This window comes from Alosa sapidissima, chromosome 22, assembly GCF_018492685.1.
Source record: "Alosa sapidissima isolate fAloSap1 chromosome 22, fAloSap1.pri, whole genome shotgun sequence".
Taxonomy (NCBI): Eukaryota; Metazoa; Chordata; class Actinopteri; order Clupeiformes; family Clupeidae; genus Alosa; species Alosa sapidissima.
The window spans coordinates 27,477,567-27,489,419 of NC_055978.1; the positions used below are offsets into that span (position 1 = coordinate 27,477,567).

Consider the following 11,853-nt stretch of genomic DNA (forward strand, 5'->3'; position numbering starts at 1 on the left):
TTTGCATGTCATTTGCATGCATTAGGGCTGAGAGGTGTCTCTAAGCGCCAGATCATGTGAGCCGTTAGCATGTGATGAAAGGGGCATAAAACATGCGCCAGCACCACTGCACCTCTCTCCATGACAACCACACCCAAAGCCACCCCTACTCTCTAGGGCTAGTTATCACAGAAATGTACCCCCGAAAATAGATTTTATACATTCGTAGATGCTATTGTTTTCAGATTTTTCAGATCATTGGCATAATTGTGTCATGAATTCATGTATTCAGTTATTTTCTACTGATGTTATATGATGATGCATTGTCTGTAAGCACTTTCTTATTTCGGCCATTCTGAGAAATTGTAGAGCTGATGTGTTCATCATTTTTCCCCTGTTTGTTTGGGTCACAGTGATCTGAAATATTTGCACTGACTTAAAGTTTCTGGACATCCTTTGATGGATTTATGTCTCTTGTCATATGTAACACATGTAATAAGCTGTGTTGTGTGTGTGTGTGTGTGTGTGTGTGTGTGTGTGTGTGTGTGTGTGTGTGTGTGTGTGTGTGTGTGTGTGTGTGTGTGTGTGTGTGTGTGCGCCTCCTCCAGAGAAGGCAGTGGAGTATATGGAAAGTGCTGATCAGATGGGGGACTTGCAGGAGACTGCAGAGCCTCTAGGCCTAACCTGTGAAACCTTCTGTCGCTATGCCAACGCCATCAACAACTCGCCACGCAGCATTGGCAAGGATGGCAAGTTCCAGCTGCTCGTCTGCTTAGGAGCCAGGTGAGAAGCAGGATTTTAAAATGAAACAAAAGAGGGCAAGAACCAAAGCATTAAAGGCACCCTTAATAAGACTTGCTCTCGGGGCCCTGTGGTTGAGCGGTGCAATAATAAACAAACTAAATATGCGTCTTTTGCAACAAAGTATGAACATTACTCCGATATAATATAGAGGGAATGGACTGACAGCAGTCTGTAGGAAAAGATCTCAGAATTTCTGTAGCATAGCAGCTTTTTTGCTTTTCAATTTCGGCGGGGGGGGGGGGGGGGGGGGCGCAATTTCCTACCTGAAACTAGAGAGTTGCTAGGTCGGTAATCGCCTACAGGGGGCCGTTCAGACAATGGCAGAAGTGCCATCCGTTATGTTATGAGGTTATGTGCCATCAAAATGATTTTGATAATGTTATGTTATGGTCAAAAAAACTGTTAAGGGTGCCTTTAAAAAATGGACAGAATCTATAAAGTCTATAAATTCCTCTGTCTAGCTGGTCCAGTATGCTCCAATTCCAACCTGGTTACGGGTGTGTTGTGTTGGTCACTGTGCCCTGCGTGTTGTTGTGGAGATGATGCGTGCCTGTGCCCTGCGTGTTGTTGTGGAGATAATGCATGCCTGTGCGCAGACACTGATTAGCCCCCTGCTGTGTGTGTCTCAGGGACCGGCTGCTGCCCGAGTGGCTCCCCCTGCTGGTGGAGTGCCCGGTGATCACACGCATGTACGAGGAGACTGCCATGCTCCGCGACCGCACCACCGTCAACGCGCTCATCGGAGTGCTGCAGACCCTCCACGACTTCGCCATTACGCTGGAGACCTCGCTGGTCAAGGGCTTTGACTTGTAGCAGCCAGCTTCCATGGACCGAAACCCCCCACTCCCCCCCCACCCTTTTCCCTCTCCGCCCCTACTCTCTGATGCCTCCACAGATGCCACTTCAAGGCACTGGCAAGCCGCACAACCCACTGTGGGAATAAAACGTGACCACTAAAAAGAGCAGGATGGCTGAGGAACGAGGAGGCTCTTTGAAGGACAAATAAACAAGAGACTCTAGCCCCACCTCCCTCCCCTGGCTCTGTGTTTAGTTGCAGTGCGTAGGCCTTTGGGTCAAAGTTGAGTGCAGTATTACCCCATACCTTGTGCTTTAAAACACACAACTCAAAAAGAAATCAACGTCTTGTGTGAATCTCTATATAAACTGTATGAAGCTCTGTGTGAAGCTCACTATGAAGATATTTTTCCTATGAACTCTCACTGCTCTTATAATGCAGGGCTCCGTGGCACAGACGTGGGCTCGGGTTTCCACCTTCAATACTTAGTAGAGTACGCAAGCATGTATTCAGTTCAGTGATTGAACCTTTTCTCCAACGATGGACAAAAATGAAAGGAAATAGTGATGTATTGGTTTTATGCGCGAATGCGTGACAAAAAAACAAACAAAACTGTAATAGTTTGAGAGACCCTGTGCTTCTCCCAATGCTTCAGTGTAGTCCCTACATTTGATCAGCACAAGCCCCATGTGTGAGGCTGAGGGAGAGAGCAGAGCGGCAGGAATAGAAAAGAGTGTTGCAGAGTCTCTCTTATTTGCACTCTTAACATCCAGAACTGAATCATGACTCCCATACGAGATGGCTCATAACCAACTAACCCATGGTACTGATCTAGCCCCTCACACTGCGCAATGATTGGCTGTGGGATCTCCTGTGGACCCTCCCCCTAAACAGAATTGGATAAGAAAGGGGGCTTGGCACTGACATCAGTGAAATGGACATTCCATCTTGATGTTAGAAAAGCAGTAGTGACTTGTGTGTGTGTGTGTGTGTTTGTGCGCGTCTGTGTGCGCAATTTTGTGTGCCCACTCAATTTAATTTTCTCATTATTTTTGTATATTGAGCTGTTTACAGTATTAGTCTCAAAATTAAGTGTTCGAAAACATTTTGTGGTTTTCATGGTCAGCAGCTCAGATCTGCGTGTGTGTGTGTGTGGATGGGTGAAAAAGAGGGAGATGGTGTCTTCTGATGAGGATACTTCAAGAATTATGTATGTATCCATTGCCAAGAATTTTGAAGGTTTCTCCGTACGATGACACAAGCAAAATAGTGCATATAGTACTTTACGAAAACAAGCAATAACAAAGGCACAGCCATGGTCCTAGTAGCCCTGCTAATGCATTTCAATGGATTTCTTGATACACAAAAGTTTTGATTTAATTTAAATTACACTTTAATTTTTGTCTGTATTAAATTTCATGAGTCAGTCTCAGAGCAAAAGTGTTTCTTTTTTAGTTCTAAAAAAAGGCTTTATTTTCGTCAAGACGACAATTTTCCAACTTGCAATTCTGAGACCAGCTTGATGAAAGATAGTATGGCATTAAGTCAAGTGTAAATACTGCAAATGTGCATGTCTCAAATTTAGGAAAAAACTATTTGGGATTTTATTGTGACCCTTTGGCATTCAACAAAATAATCTGATTAAATTATTACTTATATTATTGTATATGCTAAAAACCAATGACTTTCAGGTTCTGACTGTGGACTAGCTTTTATTTTATTTAGATATAACACATCTGCTGCTGTACTTTTAAGAAAGATTTTAACCACTAGACCAATCTATTTGCTTACACTGAAATCATTATTTTTACCCATGCATTCATTTAAGGGGTAATGCTCATTCTTCTGTTGGAATGTTTTACTTATTTTATTTTATTTTAATCTTTTGGGTCTGTTAATATTTCTACTTTTTGAGACTGCAGATTTCCTCAGTATTATTGAGACACTGGTCATTTTAAACCCTTTGTTTAGCCAGCTGGCTGAGTGAACTAAAATGTTCAATCGAGGAGTTTTATTGTGTCATATTTTAATTGCATTGTCCTGGTTGATGTCCTGGTTGATGCTCTCCAGTGCGATCAGCCGCCTGGCTGGCAGCCTCTAGAGATGTCTGAGACTGGGTTTATGTGCAGTGCTGCTTGCACGGGCCCTTTAAGTTTCTGAAAAAGCTACTGCATGCTGGGATGTTATGTACTGAATCAAGAGTTCTATTTCCGTGGGTTAGTTTAATGCTTGTTCCTTTCATCAGTCATCCAGCTAAATTTAAAAGAAGGCGAAGACTACTGTCCCAGGTGTAGACTACCAAACTATGCTCCCTGCCTCTTTCTCTCTCTCTCTCCTGTTGATATTGTGTACCTTCATCTTTACTGAGAACTTGAACTGTCTGGTCATGATTTAAATGATCTCTGTTGATGATATTTATGAAAATGTTTCATTAAAAATCTCAGTATGTTCACACAGTGGCTCTGTCATTTGTCTTTGGCTACTTGTGCATTTAATACCAGATGCCATGATCCTTATGTGACCACCAGCGGACTACACTGAAGTTACTCAACACGTGTATCTTACTTACAGGACATGTAGTTCCGCTCTCACAGTTACATATAGTTAATAGCTTTCTGTTGTGTTTGATAGTCCCCCCCTGCACATACCATGTAATCGCCAAACAACAGTGTTTACTGTGGTGGGCCTGAGCAGTCCCATATGGCAGATAAATAAATGATACATTATCTCCCTCTCTTCTCCCATGGGGCTCTTGCTGAATGTGGAGCTTTGTTTTCAGGAGGTCATATGATATCAGGTAAACGTGGCCCTCTGGGTTAAAATGCCCGGTCATTGTGCAGCACTATTGAACAGCTCTGTCCATGGATGCAAGGAAATACTCATGGGAATTATTAGAGTATTGGAGTCTGTGTTATCCAAAGACTGCATTATGTCACCTTGTCCCTAAGATATTCTATTACACCTATGAGTTTATGTGAGCATATTAATGTGAGCCATAATATAAAAATATAATAAGAACATAGAATAGATATCAAACGCTTTCAATACATTTAAATGTTAAATAAACACTTAGTTTGTATGTGTATGTTTAACGGATCCTGTCTTCTCTGGATGTGGGTGTAAGACGAATGTTTTCTGTTATCATGGCTTGTGTATGCCATGCGTCGGCACACTGCGCTGTGGTAGTAGCATACGCATCCAAGGCGAGCCTTCCTACCGCCCCTGCTTCGGATTGCACAGATTTGAAGTACCCTAGCAACTGGTTCCACCCCCGTTTCCCGCGTAATTTTCCCTTCCATATATGGACAAGAGAATGCAGACGCAGTCGTACGTCAGACCCTCATGCAAATTGGTTTGATTGAGGAAAATCAGAAAATGGAGGATTGGTTTGAACGCATGCGCAGACGGTTTTACTACTCCCAGACGGAAAGTGAGACAGTAACAACGAGTGGAGTGCATGTCAGTGGCGCATTGTTTAATGAGTAACAACTGTAACGCCGTCATTTTATAAGCTTTACAACTTAAACTATTTGTCCAATCCATCTTCGTACTAATTCAAGGTAAGATTTCAACTGCATTTAGAAACCATCAAACAATGTTTAGGCATGGCAGACTTCAGAATGTCATTTTCCTCAGTGTCAGTGGCATCTGAGTAAGTTGGGCGTTCAGAGTGCAAGATTAACACGATAGAATGGTGTCGCATTCTTGTCAAAAGTGTGGTCTCTGTTTAGATTTGAACAGTTTTGAAATTAACTAAACTATAGAAAAAGTTTGTAATCAGCTAATGTCTGTCCGTTTTGAAGAATCCGTGTGTTTCTGAGAGGGGCATGCGTCGTCTTTTTTGAAGGCGCGCACATCATCTCGCGGATGATGGCACTTGGAGTGCATGGTGACCGAATTAAAATTCACGTTACCTGGTCAGTCTCTCAAACCCACAAAGATGTTCATCTTTGAGCATAGTTTTGTTTGTTAGTAGTTAAGTTATTACGTAAGCTCTAGAAGGGTACATTTCTCCCAATAAATTGTCATTCAATGTGAAAGCGAAAGCAATGTGCAATTTAGATGATGTTGTAGTTTCTGTAGTCCATGCTCTTGAGTGATCTGCTTTTGGAATGACATTTTCCTAGTGTTTAGTTATTTGCAACAATTTATTTCCTCCCGCGCTGTGCAAAGTAGCCGAAGCTCCTGCGTGTGTGGTCTCACGCCTGATGGGTGTGCTTCAAAACAAGCCAACGATAACACTTGTGATGTTCAACGACAATGTCACATAAGCGAGTGACACGTAAAATAAATGCCCTTCATTTACTGAAAAGAAAGTATTTTTCTTGTTTCACGACTTGTTTCATAGAATTTGATGGAGTAGTTTTGACTCCGTGGTTCTTCGTGCATGGCGTTCTACATGGCAATTGACTTTAAAATGGATATTTCAAATGTAAAAGAGGGCTTCTGCTATTACCCTGTCATAAATGTGAGGTATGCGATGTTTTGCGAAATGTGCCATGTAACGTTGAGGCAAAGTTGGAGCGTGCATGTGTTTACAGTTGGGCACAAGCATGGAGTCGCACGATCCACTGACGCAGAATCAGTCCGAAAACAAAGGGCACGGCATGGAGTGTGTTACTTTGTTGTTAAGTGTTGCCCTGCGTGAGACACCCCTCAAGTATCTTTACTCGAGTATTTGTATAGATTAAGGACTTTGATGGTGCCTAAATCGCCGAGTGGTTATAATGCGGTTGAAACGTGTTATGTATATGGATGCGTATGTGATGCAGCAAGAAAGCCATGCTTCCTCCGAGAGTGGGCGGTGAATTTGTCGATGTAGGCTGCCTTCACTCCGCATGCGAAGTATTTGGCGCATACCCTTCCACACGGTCGTGTTAAATGGCTAAGTTTACGCATTCATCTATTTTTATCTTTTCATAAGAACTTATATCGTTATTTTCTGTATCAGTTAGACTTTTGATACTTTAAATATCCACATTTAGATCGTGTTGAATGTTCGCTGTATCAATTCTGCATCGGCCCCTCCTTCCCCTTTGAAACTCGTTGCCATGTTTGAATTACGTCAGAGACCGAATTATACAAGAGGTTGTGCCGCGAGTCCTGAGAGATGCCGATCTGGAGAGGGGCAGCAAGTCTGAATCTTGTATTTACGGTTATTCTTGGATAAAGTCATATATGTGCATGTGCGTATGACATTTAACATGTGCGTCATTGCCAGCATGATTTAAGATTATGGAGATTCGTTAGTTTGAATAGTGGCGACACAACCTCGCCAATAGTCTACTATTTGACCGCATTTCACATTTCACTCTTTAGTCGTTTGACGTAAACTCAAGTCTATAGATACATCCATGGCATGATATTTAAACCTTTGACAGATGCCTCACTGCCTCATTCCTCTGAGCGGATGGCCTTAGTCGCATCAGCACCGTGCTTACATAAGACTCGGGACATCAACAGTGCATGTGCGCTTATCCCATTGACGTTATGACTGATAACCTAGTTCTTTCCGTCTGGGTTAAGTAGGGCGAGAGACACCCGATTTTTCAGTGAGTGACGTGTATTGTGCGTAGCTGCTAAAAATCCAAATAAATTATTATTTATATGAGCATGCGGTACACGGGGCCTTTTGGCCCTTTGCTGACCTATGTGAATTTAAGTCAAATGTTATGTAATGATTGTTCACTTCTAGATTGTTATCATTGGTCTAAATGCATATTTCTCCTTTGAAGATGTTTGGCTTTCATAAGCCGAAAATGTACAGAAGCCTGGACGGCTGTTGTATCTGCAGGGCGAAATCCTCCAGCTCCCGCTTCACTGACAGCAAGCGCTACGAGAAGGACTTTCAGAGCTGCTTTGGGTGAGAATTAAATATTCCTGGGAGTAGCATTTATGAGCACGCTGTATACATGTGTTCAAAATGTAACCTATTAATCGCATAATTGGATATTTGTTATATGGATTAGTTTCATGTACTGCGCAATTATTTTATGCAAATGAAATAACTGAAGGTATCAGTTTGAGTGACTTGTTTGACTCACTGTCCTAGAGGTCTCCTGTCCGTTTGTCAAGGCCTGTGCACAATGTAAGATGCCGTTGTCATGGTAACCAACGATGAGTGAGTCAGTAGGCCAACAGGATTTTAGAATAGCAGGGCTCTTGTTGCATTTGCTATTAATAGGGGTTGACTGTTGCTGTTTTTAAAAATAAATGTTGGTGCGTTTGTCTCTCTTTTTTGGACACCACTTTGCTTCTTCAGCCTGTGTGAGACTCGCTCAGGAGAAATCTGCAATGCTTGTGTTCTCCTTGTGAAACGCTGGAAGAAGTTGCCAGCAGGTTCTAAGAAGAACTGGAATCATGTGAGCATTTTGTTTTTACTCCCAGCTCTGTGCCATAGCTGCTCTGCTGGCATTCAGAGGGCAGTGTTAAACTATTCATGCCCCTCTTGTTTTAATGAGGCCCTTGTCTTCGCATGGCACACAGGTAGTGGATGCGCGAGGAGGGCCAAGCCTGAAGACTACAGTCAAGTCCAAAAAGGCAAAGTCCATCTCCAGGAGAGCCCGGCCAAGCCAGATCAGCCGCGTCCAGAAAGAGCTGAAAAGACATAGTAAGGCTGTTTGTTCGGAAGCTGTTTGTTTGCGTTGTATTGTTCCGATTATTTGCATATTCAGTTGTCCAACATGTTGCTCTCTCTCTCTCTCTCTCTCTCTCTCTCTCTCTCTCTCTCTCTCTCTCTCTCTCTCTCTCTCTCTCCTCTTCAGACTCAGATGCTCACAGCACCACCTCCAGCGCAAGCCCAGCACAGTCACCGAGTTACAGCAACCAATCGGATGAAGGCTCTGACTCGGAGCTGACACCTGGCTCCTCCCGATCTCCAGTCTTCTCCTTCTTAGATCTCACCTATTGGAAAAGGTGAGGCTGTGCTTGGCTCTCCGTGTCATGTGTGTTTGTGTATTTCTGTCACAGAATTGGTCCTCACGGTATCTTTTTGGCTGGTTTCAGACAAAAGGTTTGCTGTGGCATCATCTACAAAGGCCGCTTTGGAGAGGTCCTGATTGACCCCCATCTCTACAAACCCTGCTGCCAGAAGAAACAGGAGCAGGAGCAAGAGGAGGAGGAGGAAGAGGAGGAAGAAGAGGAGGAGGAAGCAGCTCACACCAGCCAGGAGAGCAGGAGGAGCCCGGCTCCCGAGACCTTCCCTTCCCCTCCACCGGTCAAAGAGGAAGAGGAGGAGGAAGAGGAGGAGGAAGAGGAGTGGTAAGACCACTTGTAGGGTCATACACACACTCACAATCACACACACACAAACAGGGAACTGAAGCAGCATTGGAAGGAGGCCTTGGAGAGCTCAGGATGTGATTTCCTCAGGCCCTCTGTAGAATTGCGGTCAGATTGCCTTCAATTCATGAGCAGCTGGAACTTTTTTGTTTTTGTTTGTCTGTTTGTTTGTTTGTTTTGTTTTCATGTATATTGTGTGTTTTTATTTCTGTGTTCATTTAAGAGGAGGCGGTCATTCTTTGTTGTTTAACTTATGGACTATTAAGAATTGTGCATTTGTACCCCTCCTCTGCCTTTCACTCTTTTTCCATTGTATACTTGGATATTTAGATCCTTGTTTTTTTTCCATTGATTTCTCCACATGAAATGCTGGATCTACACAAAATGCAGATGAGGAGGAAAAAAAAAAACTAAAACTCTACCTTTGACTTCCAGGATAGAGCCATAGCCTAGAAAAACAGCCTTCAACCCACGGTTTGCCTTTTCCATATATTTGTAAAGACACACTCATGCACACGTTCTCTGAACACGTTTACTAAGATAAATGCACACACACACACACATGCACTCACACCCTGCACACATACACACTCACATGCAAACAGAACATGCATACGTACACAGCCTAACCATAAAGGCTAACAAATGATAAACCAGCCTTGAATGCACCAATGGTAGTGTCATGATTATAATTTTTTAGCTAACACTACATTATTGGTGTAATTGTTGCACGAATCAATGAGATAGTAACTATTTTGGTATGGAAAAAAACGATGCAAAGAAAACCAAACAAGCAAACAAAAAGGGTATGTGAAAGTAGTTGGGAACTGGCAAGCACTGACAGAATTCTAGTTTTGGGTAGTACCATGAAGTGCTGATTCAGGATCAGTTTCTGTACCACATAAGCCAATACCAAGGGATTTAAACTTATCCTCAGTCAGTGCTTTAGATCACTTTTGTCGAAGTGCTGGACTTTGGTGTAGTACTGGTTAAAGCTGGGCATGGTCAACCAAAACTTCTTCCTGGGTTATCTCCTCATGAGATAGGTCCATATTGATATGCCTACTATCGGTTGTGTTTAGGTTATAATGCGTTCCATCTATTTCAGTGAAGTAATGTAAATGGTCAAGGTTAGAGAGTCTGTCTTGGAGACTTAAAACACTGTATTGTGCATGGACAGCAAGCTACCCTATGTCAGAATAATCCTGCATGCATTTGATATTGCATGGCCTTTCAGAAAATTCCAAACATTTTTATTTTAAATTTGCTATATTGGGCTTGATTTAATACAGCCGATATATATATATTTTTGTAGATAAAATGAAAAGTAAAAAAAATAATGATAGTTTTTAGGTTGTTGGGTCACAGAAACTTTCACTGCAATACAAGGTATTTGATGTCAACACTTCTCACATGTAGAGAATGATGCTGACAGCAGGCATGTGAGGAGATGTGGATCTTCCTATTTGCCTGATTAAATTGGGACCATCATGTCCGTCAACTTTAATTAAATCAATGAAATATTATTTATTTTCCTCTTGTATTATACACATGTGCACAAAAGCCCTATATTCATAGGGCTCCAACAAGTCAGTCATACACATCACTGAGGATTTCCATGTTTGTGTTTTTCTTTTTGAAAACATTAGTCTAGCAATGGATGTGTTTTCCTGTAAGTCTTCATGTTCTAGATACTCTTAGGGAAAGTATTTAGCATTGGTTGATACACACTTGTTTGGCTCACCCATCCGCTCTCCTCCCTGATAGTATTTTTCATAGGCGTCATTTAGTCTTTATACCAGAAGGGGATTCTGCACATTTCGACATCGATATGTATTATGTTAACCTTATAACGGTGTTCAAATGGCTTGTTGGATGGACACAACACACTTTGACAGACTGTAATACGCATACCAAAAAATAGTGGTACCTTTTCATTACTAATTCAGGAATTGATGTCAACACATTTGCATGGACTCTGTATACCATAACCCCCCTGTCCCCTTCAGCTCGAGGCTCAGAGCTAAGCTGAATGCGGGCAGCTATCTGTGTCCAGTACGGAATGAATGCCTCGTTCCAGGGAACGAAAGCTTTACTCTGTGAACGTTGCAGTCCTTCTCCTCTGTCCTCACTGTCTGCCTGTTCCTTTTTTGAGAGTGTTGCACATGGACACTAAAGTGATGGATTCTTTCATGGGTTGTTTTTTTTCTTTGACAGTATGACGTTTCTCAGAGCCAACGGTTTGTGTATTAGTTTACATGGGCTGGTGTGAAATGTAAAGTCTTCTTGTTATTTATTTTATATTTATTTTTTTGCATCACTTTTTTTTCCTGTGGACTGTTTTTACTGTCTGAGATCCCTCACCACCCCTTATTTATGGCTGATGGTGGTTTTTTGTTTGGTTTTTGTTTTTTGGAAGATGAACGCGGCAAAGCACTGCTTTAACATGAGTGTCATGCATTCACAGAGTTGTGAAATGTATCAAAATTAAGCTATTGTAAAACAAGAATGCGAAAATCTGTCAAATTCTGTATATTATGTCTGTCTTTTGCTCTACGTATCTTTATTTTTGTCTATGCTCAACGCTCATCTGCTGATTTTCCGTAGGCTAGTCTCTTAGCTGTAGTTCTACAGGCATGTATGGTAGCTATGCACTTTGTATTTACCTTAGAGATATATGAGCTAAGTTTTGTATTTTTTTATATATTGTACTTTTTACCTGTTCTTCAATAAATGTAGTTTGTAAGCTTTGTAGCTGTGATGTTTGTTCTATGTCTGTCATCTATCAGACTGTCATCATTTTCTTTGCATTCAGATACAAAGATGTTTAATTGTTCAGCTCATACCAGTGATATGACATCTTGGAAGTCGTAGCATAGGCTACTCACAGTGCTTTTGGAGTAGTGGTTACATTTTAAAACCCGGCCCTTCCTCACCTAGCCACATATTGTTTTATTGAATTAAGGTGCTTCTGTCATGACACACAACATGTG

The 11,853-nt window shown here is 42.0% G+C and overlaps 2 protein-coding genes across 3 annotated transcripts in view; both read left to right on the plus strand.

Annotated features, from left to right (window-relative positions):
• dennd5b (DENN/MADD domain containing 5B) overlaps nt 1-4,031 on the plus strand; it is a 58,093-nt gene extending 54,062 nt beyond the window's left edge. Inside the window, 2 exon segments of the mRNA XM_042078616.1 lie at nt 588-762; nt 1,413-4,031. Coding sequence (XP_041934550.1) covers nt 588-762; nt 1,413-1,596 — 359 coding nt within the window. The 3' untranslated portion in view covers nt 1,597-4,031.
• Nucleotides 4,032-4,976: 945 nt separating this feature from the next.
• sinhcaf (SIN3-HDAC complex associated factor) lies at nt 4,977-11,610 on the plus strand. 2 transcript variants are annotated; one of them, XM_042079076.1, is made up of 6 exons: nt 4,977-5,139; nt 7,315-7,442; nt 7,842-7,941; nt 8,066-8,189; nt 8,344-8,494; nt 8,585-11,610. In XM_042079076.1, exons 2-6 carry the CDS (start codon nt 7,315-7,317, stop codon nt 8,841-8,843), a joined length of 762 nt encoding a protein of 253 aa, XP_041935010.1. In that variant the 5' UTR covers nt 4,977-5,139; the 3' UTR covers nt 8,844-11,610. The 2 variants fall into 2 exon arrangements, with proteins under 2 accessions (XP_041935010.1, XP_041935011.1); XM_042079077.1 differs by lacking the exon at nt 4,977-5,139 and adding an exon at nt 6,405-6,765.
• Nucleotides 11,611-11,853: the final 243 nt, after the last annotated feature.

Coding starts and splice junctions, on each gene's coding strand:
- sinhcaf (XM_042079076.1), top strand. CDS start 7,315: ATGTTTGGCTTTCATAAGCCGAAAATGTACAGAAGCCTGGACGGCTGT. Junction 8,190..8,343: donor GAAAGAGCTGAAAAGACATA/GTAAGGCTGTTT, acceptor TCTCCTCTTCAG/ACTCAGATGCTCACAGCACC. Junction 8,495..8,584: donor GATCTCACCTATTGGAAAAG/GTGAGGCTGTGC, acceptor GGCTGGTTTCAG/ACAAAAGGTTTGCTGTGGCA.